The sequence below is a fragment of the Caloenas nicobarica genome, chromosome 2 (genome assembly GCF_036013445.1).
Source record: "Caloenas nicobarica isolate bCalNic1 chromosome 2, bCalNic1.hap1, whole genome shotgun sequence".
In the NCBI taxonomy this organism is placed as follows: domain Eukaryota; kingdom Metazoa; phylum Chordata; class Aves; order Columbiformes; family Columbidae; genus Caloenas; species Caloenas nicobarica.
Window position 1 is genome coordinate 129,115,896 of NC_088246.1, and position 19,350 is coordinate 129,135,245.

The 19,350-nt window shown below is 40.0% G+C and overlaps 2 protein-coding genes across 7 annotated transcripts in view; one reads left to right on the forward strand and one right to left on the reverse strand.

Moving 5' to 3' along the window:
• Positions 1–8,282: 8,282 nt before the first annotated feature.
• COPS5 (COP9 signalosome subunit 5) lies at positions 8,283–17,858 on the reverse strand. Its single transcript, XM_065629908.1, has 8 exons — positions 17,272–17,858; positions 16,941–17,175; positions 14,327–14,455; positions 13,063–13,128; positions 12,265–12,350; positions 11,494–11,605; positions 10,606–10,754; positions 8,283–8,682 (listed from the first exon to the last, which is right to left on the reverse strand). The coding sequence occupies exons 1-8, from the start codon at positions 17,427–17,429 to the stop codon at positions 8,598–8,600; spliced, it is 1,020 nt and encodes a 339-aa protein (XP_065485980.1). The 5' UTR covers positions 17,430–17,858; the 3' UTR covers positions 8,283–8,597.
• Positions 17,859–17,931: 73 nt separating this feature from the next.
• Positions 17,932–19,350, forward strand: part of CSPP1 (centrosome and spindle pole associated protein 1) — a 67,376-nt gene continuing 65,957 nt past the window's right edge. For all 6 annotated transcript variants that reach the window (XR_010605804.1, XR_010605805.1, XM_065629370.1 and 3 more), the window contains exon 1: positions 17,932–18,017. The gene's annotated coding sequence lies outside the window, so the exon portion shown is untranslated. The remainder of the gene's footprint in view (positions 18,018–19,350) is intronic.

Below are 19,350 nucleotides of genomic sequence, written 5' to 3' on the forward strand. Positions count from 1 at the left end.
ACCTGCCAACGGAAATCGGCTTTGAACAACATCTCCCCTAAGAAGAGCTCATTGCCTTATTAATATCTTAATAATGCTATGTGTTCATAAATTTTATTTACTTGAAGGTTTTCCGTTTGGTGTTACCCCTTCTTCCTGCATGACAGGGATTTTTGTGAGCATGAATTACTGGCAACCAAAATTATATGGTTTATGTCCCCCATGCTTAAATGAGAAGGGTCAATAGTTCAATAAATTGAGTGGATACTGTGTTTAACAGTAATCTTCTACAACAAAGGTTAGCAAATGTTTAATGATTTTTTCCTGTGTTGAGACATTATTCCAATTTGGGGTTAGCCATGTGTGTGTGGGTTTTTTTGTTTGTTTGTTTTTAATATATCAACCATTTTGGTGCCTTTTAAAATGAATTTATTACTGATGACACAAAACTGGGAGGAGTGGCTGATACACCAGAGTGTTGTGCTGCCATCCAGAGGGACCTTGACAGGCTGGATAAATGGGCTGAGGGGATCCCTGCGAAGTTCAACAAGGGGAAGTGCAAAGTCCTGCCCCTGAGGTGGAACAACTCCAGGCAGCAGCACAGGCTGGAGACTGAGCAGCTGGAAAGCAGCTTTGCAGAGAAGGTCCTGGGGGTCCTGGTGGACACCGGGTTGGACAGGAGCCATCAGTGTGTCCCTGCTGCAAAGAAGGTGAGTGGTACCCCGGGCTGCATTAGAAGGGTACTGCCAGTTGTGGAAGGAGGTGATCCTGCCCCTTTATTCAGCACTGGTGAGGCCACACATAAAGTACTGTGTCCAGTTCTGGGATCTCCAGTACAAGAGAGACATGGACATAGCAGAGCGAGTTCAGCTAAAGGCCATTAAGATGATGAAGGAACTGGAGCTTCGTTCTTTTGAGGAGAGGCTGAGAGAACTGGGACTGTTCAGCCTGGAGCAGAGAAGGCTCAGAGGGATCTCATCAATACATCTAAATACCTGAAGGGAGGGAATGATGAGGACAGAGCCAGGCTTTTTTCAGTGGTGCCCAGTGACAGGAGCAGAGACAATGGACACAAACTGAAACACAGGAGGTTCCCTCTGAACATCAGGAAACACTTTTTCACTGTGAGGGTGACCTGGCACAGGTTGCCCAGAGAGGTTGCGGAGTCTCTGTCCTTGAATATATTCAAAAGCCAACTGTACATGGTCCTGGGCAACTGGCTCTAGGAGACCCTGCGTGAGTGGATATGTTGGACCAGATGACCTCCAGAGGTCCCTTCCCACCTTGACCATTCTGTGACTCTAACAATTAAACATATGAATAACAAGTCAATAAAACTTTATACATGTTATGTTCTTACTGACAAAATATATTGCTTCCAATGAAACCAAGATAAGGACTTTATTTTTCTTATTGGAAAAATGACACAAAATGTTGTTACAAGTAAGCATGTTCCACTTTGACCTTTGTTAGAAACACAGACAAGGTATAAAGAGTCCCATCCCTCCTACCTCAAACTTCCTATATCTTTCTCTTTGAGGATATGAAAGATCATAAGATGTCCTTATTTCTGTGGTGGAATCCAAACTGAGCATGCCCTGGAGCTGCTTGTTCTGGGAAATGTTTCTGTAAAAAAACTGTGTTAATATTCTGAAAGTTAATTTTGGACTTAGTTTGTTCTCCCTCATGTCTGTAGATTTTGCAGGTGTCTGGGGCTGTCTGTTAGTAATTTGATTTAAAGGCAGAAAAAGCTATGGGAAGTTTCAGAGAGAGTATTTATTCATTAAGATTTGAAATAGGATTCTCATCTGGTGGCACAGAGTATTAAACAATCATCTGTGTACTCTCCAGTATGGCAGTAATTTGGCTGAGTACAAGAAGTCCTTGTCTTCAAAAAAGCTTTTGGAAATACCTGTGTAAAATCATTGATGGCTATATTTCTCACAGTTCCAGATTGGAACATTGAACTGAAATTTACTTCTAAGGACATAAAACACCTTAAGAGCCTCCCTTGCCTAAACACTACCACACGTTTTGCATAGAGCTATTTCTGCGTGTATGGATTCTATATATGGAGCGTGTCATAATGAATAAGACAAATATCCTTAGAAGATACACACACTTCTATTTTTAAAGCGTTAAATTCAAGCCTAACAATTTCTGACAAACTTTTTCAGGGTCAGGTTTCAAACTTTTGATTCAGTCAAACTTTTTCCTGAGTGTCTCTTGCCTTCCTCTTTTGTGGCTAGACAGCAACATGAAAGAGACTCAGCACAGTTGCTTCTATATAGTTGTTTTAATGCATAAAATGTCTGAAACAACTTTTTCCACTGATTTTTTTTTTCATGTTTTCAAAGATAACAAATATAAGGTTTTCAAAAACCTAGGGAAGAGCAAATAGTGCTTTAATTTCAATAAACTTGCAGAGAGTTGTATTGAAACGTCTTTGTCTGAAAAATCAAGCTATAATCCATTAAGTCTGATGTTGGCAGCCCCGTTTCTTAAGGACATAGTGCTTATCCACCCTTGATGTCTGTATATACTTCCCAGTAACTTTTAAACCCATCAGGCCAACTTGGACCAAAACTGACAAAGGGGACAGGCATAGGATGGCAGTAAATTCTACTATTTTTAACAAAATTCAACAACTGGTTCGAAAAAAAGATGCCCAGCCTAGCATCCGCATTTGAGGGAGGGGCTGAAGTGTGAGCTGAACAGTAACCTGCCTCCATCAGAAATGTGACAGCCTTCACTCAACCACGGCCTTGCAGGCAGACAGGAGAGCTGGGGCAGCATGGAGGGGCTGTTACAGATGTGGGGAGGGCAGCGCCACCTGTGACCCACTAACCTTTTGGTGACAGTCAACAGGGAATAAGGTAGTGCAGAAGACAGGGCATCGGTATTTTTGCTGCTCGTGAATAATAATTCTGGTAAATATGTAGTTTCCTCAGTTTTGTCCACATGTCAAACTTATTCTGAAATAGGTGTATATCACCAGAACTCTACATGTTTATATTTTTATCCTGGAAGTGGTTTAGGTGGCAGAGGTACCTGGAATAATTATGTAAAGCCCTAACTTTGCATGCAGTGCTTCAAGTTCTTGGACTTGTTCTGTTACATCACAACAACTCTGGATTCTTTGATTTGATTTGAGCAGGACCTCATGCACGCAGGAGTAACAGAAGCCACATTCAAAGCTAAGCTACTTTTTTTTCCCTGTGCTGGAGAAGTGCTGGAGTTCTGTCCCTACAGTGCCGCCTTCTCCTTGCTGACCACGCACAGTTCATGTCTCGTGCTATTGCTGTTCCACTGGTTATACCTCATCGCTGCTTCTCTCACTGCACTAACACTTGCTCATACTGACCATTGATACCAATAGAGCTGTGCAAGCCTTAGCAAAACTGGAGCTAAGACAGAAAACCACTAATGTGATGAAAATGAGATAGATGACATGCTGCAAATGCAGCTAAAATCAAGTTAAAATATGTCCAGTACCAGACAACGCCTGAAGCCCAATCTGGATAATTATTATTACAAAACTTTAAGGCCTGTTATTAGTACAAAACTGTTATCATCATTAATATTTTTGACAGATGCCAAAAAGGTTAAACAGTCTTTCTGCATCTCTCAGCATTAAAATCTGTTAAAGCCTGGAAGTAAAAGTGATTAGAAAACTATCTGTTTGTTAGAACAATCATTTTATCTTTATACTGTTTATAATGGTTTTTTTTAATGATCACTATATCTTACCTCCAGCAGAGACTACAGTGTTGATTTGGGAAATGCAAGATTGTCTCTAAATATGAGTGATAAGAAATAATTCAAACCACACTTTTACAATTTTCATCATAGAGAAAAGAACAGCTTTCCAAATATTGTAATGAACTTTGACAGATGAACCAAGAAGAGAAAATAAAAACTATCATATGCTGCTATTATTCAGAAAGTCAGAGAATGTACTGGTATCTCAGCATTATTTTGTCAAATACTGTATGGAGAGCAAATCTGAGTATTCACACAGCCATTCTTTGTTCTTAAATAGATGTAAGATGTTATTTACATGTTATTTGTCCCTGGCTCATGTTTGTGTTAAACCATTTTTGCCACTTTCAGAATTTTACCTAGTTGTCATAAGAATATTTAAAGCAGAAAAGGAAGATGTACAACAAAAACTCAGTATAACGAAGAGCTAGTTTGGAGTTTGTACCACCATATAGAATACATACATTTTGTTTAAGTTGGAAGAATATCTGCCGTATTAGTAACTCTGGGTTTCTGCAGGTCTATTTCCAGCTTTGTGGAACTCAGACTGAAGAAATAAGCTTAATTCCAACCTCAAATGACATCGTAAGCAAATGCAATGTGTCTTCAGCTGAAGAAGAAAGTTCAGACGGTTGTAATTACTAAAGATTGCATGCCATTAGATGCAGGCACATAAATTAATTTCCTTTTAGAATAAAGTAGTGCCACTGCAGTTATACACAAGCCCCAAGGTAATTGGGTCTAAGCCAAACAGAAATTCACACAGGAAATGATGGACAAATTCCACAGGAGTTGAATGCATGTTTCAGCTGAAAATGAAGAGTTCCTAAAACAATTTATTTATAATCTCCTCAAAGGGCTTGGGCATTTCCTATCTGGGATGATGTAAACAGGCAGACTACACAAAAAGAGTAAGCACTCTTCACTAACAGCATTATTAAAAATAGTTATTTGAGGTGGTAATGTCTGACAAACTGGAGATGTAGCGATGACCTTTAGGGCATAAAAATGCTAATACATATCCTTTTTCATCTGTATTTTTAAAAGGCTAATGATCAATCTTAGTATTTCATAGAGGAAAACAGACACTAGCCCTGGCAAAAACGTCTTGCTAAAGTTTCTGCACTCCTGGTTTGTGAAAAGCCAGGAAGAGAACTCAAGTCTCCTGAGATGCAGTCCTGTGACCTATCCACTGGACCATGCTACTTCCCAGAATACTGTAGTTTTCAAAAAGCCCTGTATGAAGCAGTTTTTCATAATTAAAAACAAACCAAATGTCATGACAAATATTTCGTATGTTAGAAGTTTCATCTGAGGGTCAAAATTAACTTTCCTAAATTACATATTTCCTTGTGGATATTATTGTTAGGTTCTGAAAAGTAAAACTACAGCTCATACAAAATATACCCTGAGGAACAAGATACTTCCATTAATTCCTTAAAGGCTTAGCGTAATTGTTTTTACCAGAAAAATCCTTCAGCTAACTGGAGACTCTCTGATGTCAGTTCTTCAAGACTTGACACAAGAATAAAAAGTTACATGCATGCAATTAATCTTATGTATTATCACCCCATATTTTAAAAATTTTCACATCTTAGGGACTTGCACGCTTAAAATGATGCTAGCTCAACTCTGTAGTATTTAAATTTTGTCTGGTTTTATACTTTTCAAAGTGTTTGTTTTTATCATTTTATCTTAACCTAGTTTATGATATACAAAACCTTTTATATTGGGATGTCAAGAAATACTTTGAAATACTTTAAATATTGTAAATAAACATATGATGTTTATTATATGTTAGTAGCATAATGAGAGTCCAATCCTGATTTGGACTTTTTGGGGTGCAGCAATAAAAAATAGATAAAATAACTAGCACGTTTATCAAAGAGAAAGTAACATACTAAGCTTATTTTAAAACATGGACCTAAGATTAAAAAACCCTCAAAAATTTAGCGAAGTGGAGAAAATTAAGTAAAATTATGTTTAATTATATTTAGTATATTTTTAACCTTATGAACAAAATAGTAACATGTCAGCAATTAGCTTTACAACTTGGATTCTGACATTTTTAATAATCAACATTAAATAATCAACTCACAGTTCATAACAAATGGAGAAGTACTACAGAAACACTGCATACCTGGGAGCCATGCTCTACGCTTTGCAGGAGTGATCCACTACCCAAGTTCAAGGCAACCTTATACCTTGTAAAGCTACTTTATCTGCAGGAACAGCCTGCCGCGCTGAAGTTTCATGAAACACTAGACAAGTTACGGTCAAAACAAAATATCCACACCCAGACGCAGTCGAAGCTTTATAAAGGCACAAGTGATAGAAATTCAAGAAAACTATGCTTAATTTACTAAATAGCAAGTTAAAAAGAACTCATTCTATTTAGTCTGAGCTCCTGTGCACAAACTACCTCCAAAGGCAAGGAAAACAAGAGAGTCCCTTGTAAAATAGGGTCTGAACAGAGACATTATGGGGTGAGGGGAGTTTTCCAGGGAATATCAAAGATAGACGGTGAACAGAGCTGTGGTAGCCAGCTCACAGCTGCCTGTTATTCCAGTATGAGAATCAAAGATAATTTATGAAAAGCTCAAGGAATATTTTTCTTCTGGCCTGGTGTGAATGTCAGGTATGGGATGACTGAAGAACCTCAGACTCTGCTCAAAAGCAAAAGGTTAAGGTTAGTCTTTTTATTAGCTTTTTCTAAAGCAAAAATATTTCTTGACTTCAGTGAGGTTGCTCATACAAAGATTGCTTATAAGAGTTAATATTACAGAGTTGGTAACAAAATCCAGATACTGGTGGCTGACGGTGGCAGAGTTTTCTAACCGTTTTCTAAAATTTGGCTTTCTTCAGTGTATCGAAATTATTGCTTGAAACTCCCAATTAGGGGTAATCCTTCAGAAAGGCTTAGTTTCTGGTAAACATCTAATGTAAGAGACTTAGGGAAAGTCTTAACATCTAGTAACTTCCATTTCCCTGAGTAAGTGCTGAGTTTTTGAAAATTTGAGTGCTTAGTGGTACAACTGGGGACTGCTGGATGCACAATTATTTAGGAAAAAAAAAAAGATGGCCCTAATAGCCCTGGTTTAGCTTTTTAGAGTTTTGTTAAACACTATCCACAGACATTGCTAAAGCAAATGCAACAAGAGTAAAGATGTTACATTTCAGAGATTAGTTAAGAATATATCTACTGAGTAGGTAATCTAAGTGTTTACACTGGACTTCAAAACAAAATTTCACTACTTTAAGTGTCTTGGCTACATATAAAATCTGAGATCTGTAGGTATTTCTACCTCAGATCCATATACCATATACATATAAACTTGAGGTGTTTCTATTGCCATTAGTTACTTTTAAAATAATCCAGGCATACAACTTCACAAGTTTCTGAAGTGCTTATTTTCATTTTTATATATGTATATCTATATATCAGTCAGATACACCACAGGTATATGCAAGATAAATGAATTGTGCATGCACAAGTCCAACATCTGCATAAAATTGTTCTCTATCGAACCGCACATCTGATAATTATCACAACTTTTCTAGTTCAAATCAAATATATTTTCCTATACTGCTGGATGCTGCTGCTTTAAAACTCTTGATGAATTTCTGCTTCAGAGTATCTGCATTTCCCGGCTGAATGATAAGTTTCCATTGTATAACTTGCATCTTGGCTTCAAATACATTGAAATCCATTTGGATGAAAAGCCCCAAATGAGTAATGGCTATTAAAATTTCCAGACCAAAACAAAAACAAAACCCACATCAAGGCAGAGTTAAAGCTGAAAAGGAATATCAGTTACTTGAGGTATAAAGTGTAAAGGCATATTGTATAAAGCACATTATAAATTATCCCAAAAGTAAACATGCCCAAAACCCCAGGAAACTCAGGATTAAGGATAAAAACTTAAGAGAAATCCAAACATCTTGCATTATTGAAATGCAGCATGAAAGCCTCCAAAACAAACTTAGATCTGCCCTGCAACAGCACCATGTTGTAAACCAGCAATCATGATTAACGCAGTTTAGTATCTGTGGCCCTAAATTAGCCTACTGTGTATTTTCAGAGATAATAATTTTTCATTTTGTTCCTCTGTGGGCAAGCAGTGACTATGACAAGCAACAGAAGGTGAACAGGAGAAAAATAATGGCATATAACCATATTATTAGTTTCACTGTGGAACTGGTTGTTACTTGACTACTCAGAAATATGAAACGTCCATCGTGAGTATGAAGCTACCAGAAAAATACTGTTGTATCATGCATGAATATTTCATCACTGTGAGAAGCAGCCATTTCTGGCTAGACCAGTAAAACTAAATCAGGAAAGGCTCCATTAGATTAATAACTTGTTAAAAGACAAGCAAAGGGGATTTCAATTCTTAAAATTAAACACAGAAATGAAAATCTGAGTAACAAACTTCTTATAGGTTACCTATCTGAGTGGACAGAATTTTTCTACAGAACAATAAGAAAAAGAGTATGAGGAGATGAATGTTTGCCAAAAAAATAAAGGCCCAAAACACTCACTTTCAAATTTGTTTTATTGCAGTTGGATAATAGAGATAAATACCTAAGACCAAAATCAAGTAAGTCACATTTATTTGTCTTTTGGAACAATTCGCCAAACTGGTTGTGTTTTATGATAAAGAACAAAAAGCTGCACTACATTTCAGGACATTTTGTTCTTTAAAACTGGTCAGACAGGTGGGAAATATTAAAGTACTACAAATGAAATGAATAATTTTCCACTCCAGCTTCATTTCCCAAATTGAGCAAGTCCAAGCGAAAGAAACCATGACTTTTTCTGTTTTGGAGATGCATATCAGCTGTGATGCACTTCAAGCTATATTAATTTGATTAAAAAGTTTATCCTTAATAACCTGAGACATCAATCCATGTATAGCTTCTATGGTGGTCTTGCAGCTGAAAAACAAGCATAAATTCAATGTTGGCCCAACAGTGAACTGAACTGTCATTTTATTTGAAGATATTCAGCTGTTTTGGAAGTTCAGGGTGCCCATAACCCCATGAATCTTAAAAACGGTCCAGAAAGGAAAAGTCACCCACAGCAATTTAGCCATTGTTGCCAATAGCTTTTTGTTACTTAAAAGCTGAGGAGCACTATACACACGAAGTCTAATTGCAGAAAACTTATTTGTCTGGCAATTCAGGACATCTTGCATTAACAATAGCAAGTGAGCTCTGTAGTTATCTGAACCCAAAAAAAAAAAAAAAAAAAAAAAATCCAGAGGGAATGGAGCTACCTTCCAGCTGTTATCAATACCTGAAGACTCTCACTGTTCTCTACCTCATCTCCTTTGCCCAACCCCAGGCCAGTGGTACACAGTAACCACAGCTCCTCCAAGAAACTTTACAGAGAACATTAAAGGAAGAGTTTCTGGATCTAGACAGTTACTAGCCAAAATACATAACATATGCAAAACCCCCAAACAGCTGAGAGTATTCCTACTGATCCAAGTTTCATCCAGTGTGCCTGGCTTATGGGGGTGTAGTGTCAAACTAACAAATAAGAAACGTCTCAAAGAGAGCATACAAATACAAGATCTCAATCAGCCCTGAAGGCATGGAGCATAGGGACAAATTACTACTACGTAGAGAAAGGAATCCTGGGCAAAGGAAGCTGGCTTGGAGCAGAGCTTGGCTATTGCATATGTACTCTTAGAAGATGGCTCTTAGAGTAACAGAAGATATATAGTCAAGTGTAAGCACCTTTATGCTAATGTCTTACAGCATTGTTTTTCCTAAAACAGGTACACCAAATAATCCCTTAGCAAACTTTGCAACCTTATTTCTTGAAAGTAATTTAGGTGTCACTGAATCAATTGTCCTGGTGTCTGCACAAATCTTCTACTTTCCTTTCTCTGTCCTTAGGAAAGATGATTAGTTGAAGAAGAACATGCATCTGTAGCACTGTTACAATCTATTTTGGGAACCACAGTAGCATCTGTTACATGGGAAAGCAGAACTGATGACAGCAATAATCCCCTCCAGTCTAACAATTTATAAACTAACTACTAACGATGACTAAATAAAAACAGAAAAGAAACATCTCAAGGAACACTGCAAGAAATAATATAGTAGGATCACCAAAGATGGAATTATTTCTTAGAATAACTGTAAGCACGTGAGAGTAATGTGAACATAAAATGCAGTCCGTATTACACAACACCAAACAGGAATCAAAATCAAACTTGTCAGCAACTCCACCCTTCTCACGTCTTTAAAGCATTGCTATTGTAACTACTTCACTGCAGGACGTGGGAGATATCACTTAACCTCGTTCTTTTTGAGTTAGGAACAGACTTAACTCCACGGCAAATGTATTCTGCAACTAAAATAGTCTAAATGGGTATTAACTTCTATAAAGTCAACCCCTCCTAAGTCGATCATGTTTCTCTAGCTGTTAACTTTCCATAACAAGGAAACAAATGCACAGAAGACTCTAGCACAACAGTAAATCTGATTCTATTTAAAAAGACCATATTATATTTGCAGGTATCCCCCCCACTGCTTACTGTGAAACATCTTTTTTTATTTGCCATGGAATTTAACAGAGATTTTTTGTTTAATAAATTATGTACTAGAGTTGAATTTATCCCAGAAACAAAGATTGAAAAGCCACTGTAGGTTTAATAAAGGCAAGATTTTCTTAAACTCTAAAAAATAACTAGCGGAGTCTCTCATTCCTATCTATAATCTAATTGTTCTTATCTGTAATCTTGGTAGGTTATGATTTAATTGTTAGGTTACAATTAAACGTATGATAAAAGTTTAAAACAAAGTAACACCTTTTAGAGGGAAGAACACAAGTATGTGTTATCTTACCTGTCTCTTGTTGCTTTTGCAAGTTTGTCTTCTGATTTCTTATCATGAGTCTCTAAACCCAGCATGAAACTGCCCCTCCCAAGCTGAGCTTCTGACTGTTCTAATTTTTCAGACAAATCAAAGACTTGGCCAGTGGTGTAGTCAGCATTCTTAGGAGAAAGAAGGCAATAAACATATGGAATACTAAGCTATATACTCAAGCATTTATACACAAAATAAACAATCTGACAAAGCCTTTAAGACTGTAGTACTGCATATTTTAACCTATATCTGCAATTGAAGTGATACAGAACATGAGTGGCACATCAGTGGTCACTGAGAGAGGCTGACCATCTGATAAATGCTCAATACCTAAAGGCTGAAATGGGCGCTCATTGTTACTTTCCAGCCATGCCCTAAGTTATGAAAGAGTTAAAACTCAGTTGATACTGACTAAGAGAAAAGGTATAAATTTGGCTTTTGCACAAAGTGGGTTTTGATGCCGAGCTGTTACACTGAAGGTCTACCTGCAGTATTTCTGTTGCAACGTCATTTTAACAGTTCCATTAGGTTTTTTAAGCATTTACTTAATACTGTTATGGCATACTACTCATTACAGTACTGTAAAGATATATAAGGCTAAAAGGTGTTTAAGACAAAATCTAAGCATATAGAGAACTCCGTAAAATTAAGTATAAGTTTTCCCTATCTTCTACTTTTAAAGAGCAGATGTAAGAAACATTTCGGTAATGATTAGGAAAACCTTCCTCTACCGTTTAATCTGACAAAGTGATTCTTAATGTGGGATCTGTATCTATCAGTGTCCCAACAAGCATTTTACAATACAGGGTCTGGCTTTCAGCACTAATGAATTAATATATGCACATGATAGCACATTATGGTACTTACAGTAAGCAAACTAGAAGAACTGAGAGTGTTGACCCAGTACTTGTTCCACAGAAGTTCAAGCAATTTACGATCCAAAGATGATTTAAAGTATGAGACTTCTAAAGCATAATACCTTTGAAAACAAACATGCAAACAAAATAAGCTTCCATCTAAATGTCGTATGGCTGTGACACCTGAAGTACATGCATCTCAAAAAATCCTTATCAATGGCAAATACCTTCAAAAATTCAAAGCACTGAACAATAAAGTTACGCCCAGTTCCAACTCTAAAAAGATTTTCAGTAAGTATTTAATATATAGCTTTAATATAGGCATACCTAAACCCCACACATACTGCTGTGTTCTATTTAATGAGATTGCAAGTTTTTTTAAATTATTCTCTTGACAAGTTTGTGTGCAATGCAATGATGCCCCGTTCCATGGTTGGGATCTTCAATACTGTAATTGTTACTTATAGATGACTGCAGTTTTGCATATATCACCTCTAATTCAATTAGCCCTACTGCTAAATCTACATCTGACCCTTTCCCCCCTGCCCTAAGAAAGCACCGCTACTTAAAGGCATTTAGGAATCTGCGAAAGCTTTTAACCAGCTTCATCTTCATAACAGAAAATATCTCCAGATAAATGACAGTAACACCTTTTCACAAAACCAACAGCGCTGAAGCAACAAAGAACTTCAAGATTTGAAACACTGAGAAATGCACTTTTTGGCACTAAACACAAAAACTGAGAATTTGTGCTAGAGTTAGTAGTTTTTATGTTACTTACTGTTTACAATGTACACCAAAGTCTTCTATTTTATTAAGTGGAATAGTCTGGTATTCAGAGGGACCTTCATCTGGAGGTTTATAGCCCTAAAAATTCAAAGGGCAAAGATGACACAGTAATTTTGGGACTTTCTAAAATGCTTAAACTCTTTGAAAGCACTTGACAAAAATTCCTAGGGAAAATGAAATTTCCCTTGGTAGCCTGAAATTTTGAATTTTCTTGGATCTCAGATTTACATGTGGGGTTATTAGCAGTCATTACATTCGCGGGTCTATCAAAAAGCATGTTGGAAGCAAACTAGTGGTCATAGTTGAGATTTTTCAAACAAGATGCTAAGATATGATTAGATAATTTCTTAGATCAAAGAAAGAATGAAAAGCAGACTACAACATATAAAACACACTATTAACATTTGATTTTAGTACTAAAAAATTATAGAGAAGAATTAACATAAATCTATTTTGATGAATGCTGTCTACAGCTATATCCATTAAAAACTAGCTACATTGAGCTATATAATTTTAGGACAGCTCCACTATCTAGACAGTCTGTTTGATTTAACACTGCTAAAAATCTATGAAAAACAAACTAGCAGTCAACCTTTGTAAACATAATCAATATCCAAAGACACACAATAACCAGCGTATCAGCACGTCCTTCTTTTAGAATGAACAGTGACAAACAATACAGCACAACAGATCGAACTGTCAGATGATCAAACTGCAGTAATCTTTAGAACCAATCTATTAATGTAAAGACAGTTCAGTGATCACACACTAGATAATTTTAACTATTTACCTTAGGATATGTCCTAAATGCTCCAAGATTTACTTTTCCTGCAGATATTGTTCTTGTTGGATCAATCTGTAGAAATACAGGTAATGCTTGTTCTATGCATTTTACAAATTATTACAGGCATTAATTACCCTTACAATAATTTTATTTCAGAAACATTATTAGTGCAAATTGTATTAGTTTTGTCATAAACAGTACTTTTTCGGTTGGCATCTGTAGGTATAAGACTCTCTAAAAATATGGGAGTAACAATAGCATTCTGTGGACCATTTTTTCAAACTAATTTTCCTCATTTCCCAAATACTTTAAAGAAATTGCACTTCAGAGCTACAATAAACATTAATAAAAAAATCAGCATTTTAATCTTATGGCCACTAGAAGTAAGAAATAGTATTATGTGATCTGATGTATTTTGGTGGAAAATACAGGAAACCGATGAAGGAATCTCCTTGCTAACATACTTACTAATGCCCTGCTCAATTTTAAAAGTAATTAAAAATAAAAGTAGCCCCAAGGAAAGTGTTCTGATTCTGTGAAATTGTGTCATAAGATAGAACTCACATGGTGGAAATACTTCTTAAGGGTGATTTATCCTTTCCTAATGCAGTTCTACCATCATAGATATATTCCTTCTTTTGGGGTAATTTCAGTCTTTTTTTCTTTATTTCCTTCAGTAGCAATGGTTATACAAGTAGTATCTAAAATAAGGTTTACTTCTGATTTCAGATGTGATCTGAAGCCAAGTAGACCCTGAAGGGCCCAGAGAATTTCCTCAGATTTTTTCTTCAAAGACAGATTTTCTAGTGTATTTTACCTTGTACTGTGCCGTTGATTTAATTTAAAAGGCATTTAGATGCAAAGTAACAGAAGTCTGTGAACACGCTTTGCTCTATTTCGACAGAAGCAGCAATGAGGAGAACAAAATAAACAAATTTTTGTTCTGTTGCAGAAGGTTGAATAGGGATTGCTCAAAACAATTTTTTGCAAAAGTACCAAGTAGAACTTTAAGAGTAATGAATGGATTTGTACAGAGCTATTCACACCTGGAACAATGTAGTGAAAATGGCCTCAGTAAGCAATACTACTGGTTCGACCAGTACGTGGCCAGCAAAGCAAAAGGAGCAATACCAATTTAAAATTGTATCTAACACTTCCGTCAAGCAGAATACACACTAGTAGAATGTTAACAGACAGAAATGAAAAAAATTCCCCCTGTCCTCCCAACATCATTTGCTATGCAGTTTATCAATGACCAGCCAGTACTTACAACCACTGCTACAAAAGGTTCTTGAAATTGCTGATTAAGCATCTGGGTACTGACATCGATCCCAGAGAGCCAGCAACCATAGCCAGGGTGACTGTGATACCAGCCAATTGCATTTTCTAGACGACCAACCTACCAGCAGTGAAGGAAAACAACCCAAGTGTTAGTCTGTGTTCTCAAAGTATCAGCTGCCCTCTATTGGGCCTTCCAGCACTACTACAACATGGTAAGAGGATAAAAAAATACACACAGCCTGCAATGGTAACTTGTTAATACTAAACAAAATACTAAACATTTTGCTAAACTATTTTCTAGAAATCATGCAATCTGTAGTACTAGCATTCTCTGTTGCAGCTACTACCACAGAACTAAGAATTTCTAGAAGCCAGGAACTACTTCTTCAATGACAGGTGAAGTGCAGAGGAGATTCCACATGGTGAGACAGTATCTAGGCTGGGACTCTTCAGCACGGAAGACAAATTTCTTATTGTGAATATGACATAAGCATATATAATCTCACTTAATGTATGTCAGTAGAAAATGAATGTTCATTATTTAGTACAGTAACACATCTCAGAGACATATCAAGAGATTATCAGCAAGTCTAAAAAATAACTTCAGAGAGACAAGTTTTTGAACACTAGAAGTGAAAGAACTTATTACCAGTGCATGCTGTGAAAGCCAAAAGATGAGGTTTTTTTTTTAGATTTCTACAATCAGGAAAACTCAAAATAAGAGTTTCCCAATAATACCCCTGCGCTATATCCATAAATACTGGAAGAAAACCAAACAAACTTAAGCAAAAACGCAGGAGGATGCACACCCATCGCACCTATTTTTGTTATCCTCTCTCAGGAATCGCTTACTGGCTGCTCCATACTGAGTTCAGTAATTTTGGTAGAACTCTATATGACAGTTCTTAACTAAGAGTTGTGTGTTTGGATTCATCACCTGCTTGGTTTTGATGAATACGGAATATGCCAGGAAGGTTAAATCACAAAAATGACAAGATGAGACAGAACACACAAATTGCCTACTGAATGGAACACTTATTTTTCAACTGGTGAACAATATTTATATTTTCTTTATAACTCCCATAATAGAGACAGAGAGACCAACCAAACACTAAAGAACATGTGTTATTTTTCAAAGTCAAATAACACTTTTTGACTGTATTAGCACCAGATCCTGCCCATGAAGAAGCAAAAAAGTGGAATGTTGGCATCTGTAAAGCACTTATGCAGGGGAATATATCAACTTGCAATCTAATATTACAAAAAGTTAATCCAGGAACAACTGCTTGCCAAAATCAAACGTGGAACTACCAGCATGCAAATTCTGCCAGAGCACCAGTAAAGCTGAGCTATTACATTTGCACACAAGTTCAATTTCAAAATTGTGAAACCAACTATAGACAAAACTGTACAATATAAACAACTAGAAAAAACATCTCCTATCATATGAGTACTCCTACCCAGATAAAAAGAACTAGATTAAATAAATTCTAAATTTTATCATAAACAGACATGTATTATTTAAAAAAGTCTCAGAATGTACCTACTTCTAGATTACGTTTCTTCTTTTCTGATGTTATGATCCAGCCTAATTCACATCTATTTAAATGTCTCCATCTGTATATAAGGCTGTGAATACAAGTACCCCTCTCCAAAATAACCCAAATACTGCTCTTTTTTATCTCCAGTGAATAAGTAAGTGGCCTCTAATTTGGGTGGGTGTAAAATACTTAAAGGATTAAAGAAAAATCAAAGAGTAAACTGGGCCTCAAAACTACTTGAGCTTGGAGAGTTAGAGTTAATTCAATGCTTATACATAGTGTAGGATTGCCCTGTATTGAAAGCAGCACGTCAGCAGGTGCTCTGATGTGCCACGCTAGTTTCTACATCAGCCACAGAGCAGATTCATATTTCTGTTATTCTTCTGCATATGAGAATTTTACTGCATAGTCGGGCTTAATATGACACGGATCTCTGAATATAAGGTGACAAAGAGCGGAAACAGACATTTGAGTCAGTTCATCTGAATTTCCAGATTACAAATATGAATAATTAAGTGGCACTGAAACTTATTCCTTCATGGGCATTTTCTTCACAAATGTTTTATCTTTATGAAAAACAGCAGTATGGCTATGCAGTAAGACTTCAAAATGCAAGAAGAATAAATGTCACATTCCTGATCTACAAATAGTATCTTTGACGCATACATATTTTATATTTAGTTTTGCATACTGATTTTAGAAATGTGTATTCTATCAGTAATTTCAGAAACACACTCAGCCCTTGTTCCATCCACAAGCCACCAGCTGCAGCCACAAAAACACTTCCCAAGCAATGAAAATGTTTATAAAGAACACAGTACTTGACGACCTCCTGTAAAACATCAAAATATATATGTGAGAATGTTTAAAGGAGCCTGTGTTCCTTGCTGCTGACACAAGTCCTCTTAGCCACGTTTGAGAAGAAACTGGACAGCCAGTTTCCCACAGAGGGAGGAGGGGCAGCAGGAAAGCCTGTCAACCCCACAGCATGTTCCTGTGCCACTACCAGATCCGCAGCCTCCCCACGGGGGGAGAGAAACACCCCCTGCCACCTCCCCTTACCTGCTTCGCGTTTTCAATGTAGGCAGCCATGTACTCGTAGGCGGCCGCCTGAGCGTTGACGCGAGTCTCGGTGCCCTCCACGGGCAGGGCGAAGCTGTCCATGATGATCATGGTTTCCCCGTCCACCTTGCCCAACATCAGCCCCATCACCTCCAGGTTGCCCCCGGACCTGGCGTGCATCACCATCTTCAGCAGCGCCAGCGCCGAGATCTTGCAGTACTTGAAGTAATGATGGCTGCAAGAAAGAGGCCGCGCAGGCCGTCAGGGCCGGCCCCGCCACCCGGCCCTCGCCCCGGGCCCTCGCCGCCCGCCCGCCCCGGTTCTCACTCACTCTTTGGTCCACGGCTTGGCCGCCAGGATCTCCTGCTGCTGCTTGCGGTCGTACTTGTAGATCTCGTCGATGCTCTGCGCCTCCTGCATGTTGTTGGCCAACTCCCACGTCTTCTGCGCCATCCCGCTCCCGGAGGGGCCGCTCCCCGCCGCCGCCATCGCCCCCCGCACCGGGCCGGGCCCTGGCCCGCCTCACCGACTCGCCGGCGGAACCAACAGCGGCGGGGGGCGCGGGGGGAGGTGGTAGGGTCCGGGGAGGTGGTACGGTCCGCGCAGGCGCGGGGCGGGCGGCGCTGCGCCCCCCAGCGGGAGCGCTGGGCTGCGTGTCCCGGCCGGCTCGGTGCAGCGGCCGCTGGAGCCTGCGGGTCCCAGCGGGGCCGCTCGGCGCGCTGCGGTCACAGCATGCGGCGGCCCGGCAGAGGCGTTCGGGGGCCGCGGTGCCTTCTCCCTTCGCGCCGGTCGGCCGGCCAAGCGGTGTTTCACAGCCAGCGCCCCGCGAAGGCTCCCCCTGAGGGGAGGCCGCTGCCGCCGCCCGCCTTCCCGCTCCCTGCCGCTGCTCGAAGCCGCGCTAGTGCGAGCCCGGCGCTGCCCCCGCCCGGGGAGGTGGCGAGTCACAGGCGGCTGCGGGCCGGAGCGCGTCCCGCCCCCCTCCGGAGCAGCAGGGGGCGCTGCTCGGCGCCGCCCGCCGGTTTCCGGAGAGGCGGTAACGCGCGCGGGACGCGGAGCGAGCGGCGGCCGCAGGCGCCGGTGAGCGGTGCGGTCGGGACGGCGCCCGGGACCCCGCCCCGCGCAGCCCGGTCCGCCGCGCGGGGGCCGAACGCCCGTCCTCTTCCCAGCCCGGGGCGCGCTCCCGCTCTCCCCCGCGGCGGGCGGAACCGGGGCAGGGGGCGGCGGGGGAGCGGGCTGGGGGGCCGGGGCTCGGGCCACGGTGCCGGGTCTGGGTGTCGCCGGGAGGGTGGGGGGCAGCGGGGCTCCGCCAGGCCTAACGGTGGTGGGAGCCGTTTGTTGTGCGGCCGTTGCCTGACAACGGCGCCGTGTTCCTTAAAGGGGCCGAGTCCCGAGTGCCGCCTCCCCGGCCGGCCCCTCGCAGCTGGCCCGAGGGGTCGGTGCTTCCCGGGCCGCCGGAGAAATGCTGCCGACCAGCGAGGGTGGGAGGCCCGGGCGGGCGCCGCCGGGCGGGGCGCAGGGAGAGGCGCTTCTCCGGGCTGTCACGCTTGGAGAAATGGACCTGATCTCCTTGGCCCTGAAAGTTTTCCGAAATTAACGCGGTTTTGGGTCAGAGTCTGTGTTCTGGAAGAGTAAATACACCCCCATGGCGAGGGGAAGTGATTCCCCAAACTTGTTGGTTGTTCTGATGGTTAGTTGTCCTCGCAGTCTTGTCGTTTTAGTCGGAGTTTATTGATTGTGAACGTCCAGACCCTGGATTTTTTTGTGCTTTTTCAGATAAGAATTGAAAAGGAAGGAAGGTGAAAGGTACAGGAAGTGTGTCTCTGGCAGCATGAGCTTATTCTAAATGCCATTCAAAGGGACAGAGAAGCAGCTGTTACAAGACCTTAGGAAGTTTGAGTGAAACTTTGAAAAGTATTTCTTAGTGATGCAATTATGGGACCATATAGTCTGTAAGTACAATTATGAAACATAGAATCGTTTTGGTTAGAAGAGACTTTTAAAATCATGGAGTCCAACCATAACTGAACTCGGGCACTAAACCATGTCCCCAAGAGCCTCATGTACACATCTTTTAAACACCTCCAGGGATGGCGACTCAACCATCTCCCTAAGCAGCCTGTTCCAATGCCTGACAACCCCTTTTGTGAAGAAATGTTTCCTAATATCCATATAATTGCTTTTTTTAAAGCACCTCCATCCTTGCCACCCCTGCTGCAGTTTATATGAATGTGAATTGCTATTTTGCTGGTTTCTCTGGTGCCATTTTAGTGTTATTGTAGCACAGAATAGAGGAAATCTGTCTACTTAACACATGCTGACTTTAAATTTTGTGCCCTGTTTTCTTGAACAAATAGGAGGGAAAGAATAAAAAAGAATGCAGTAAGTGTTCCTTTGGGTGATATACAATATG

Coding starts and splice junctions, on each gene's coding strand:
- COPS5 (XM_065629908.1), bottom strand. CDS start 17,429: ATGGCGGCGGCGGGGAGCGGCCCCTCCGGGAGCGGGATGGCGCAGAAG. Junction 17,176..17,271: donor GCCAAGCCGTGGACCAAAGA/GTGAGTGAGAAC, acceptor TCTTTCTTGCAG/CCATCATTACTTCAAGTACT. Junction 12,351..13,062: donor CATTTAGGACATATCCTAAG/GTAAATAGTTAA, acceptor TTGAATTTTTAG/GGCTATAAACCTCCAGATGA.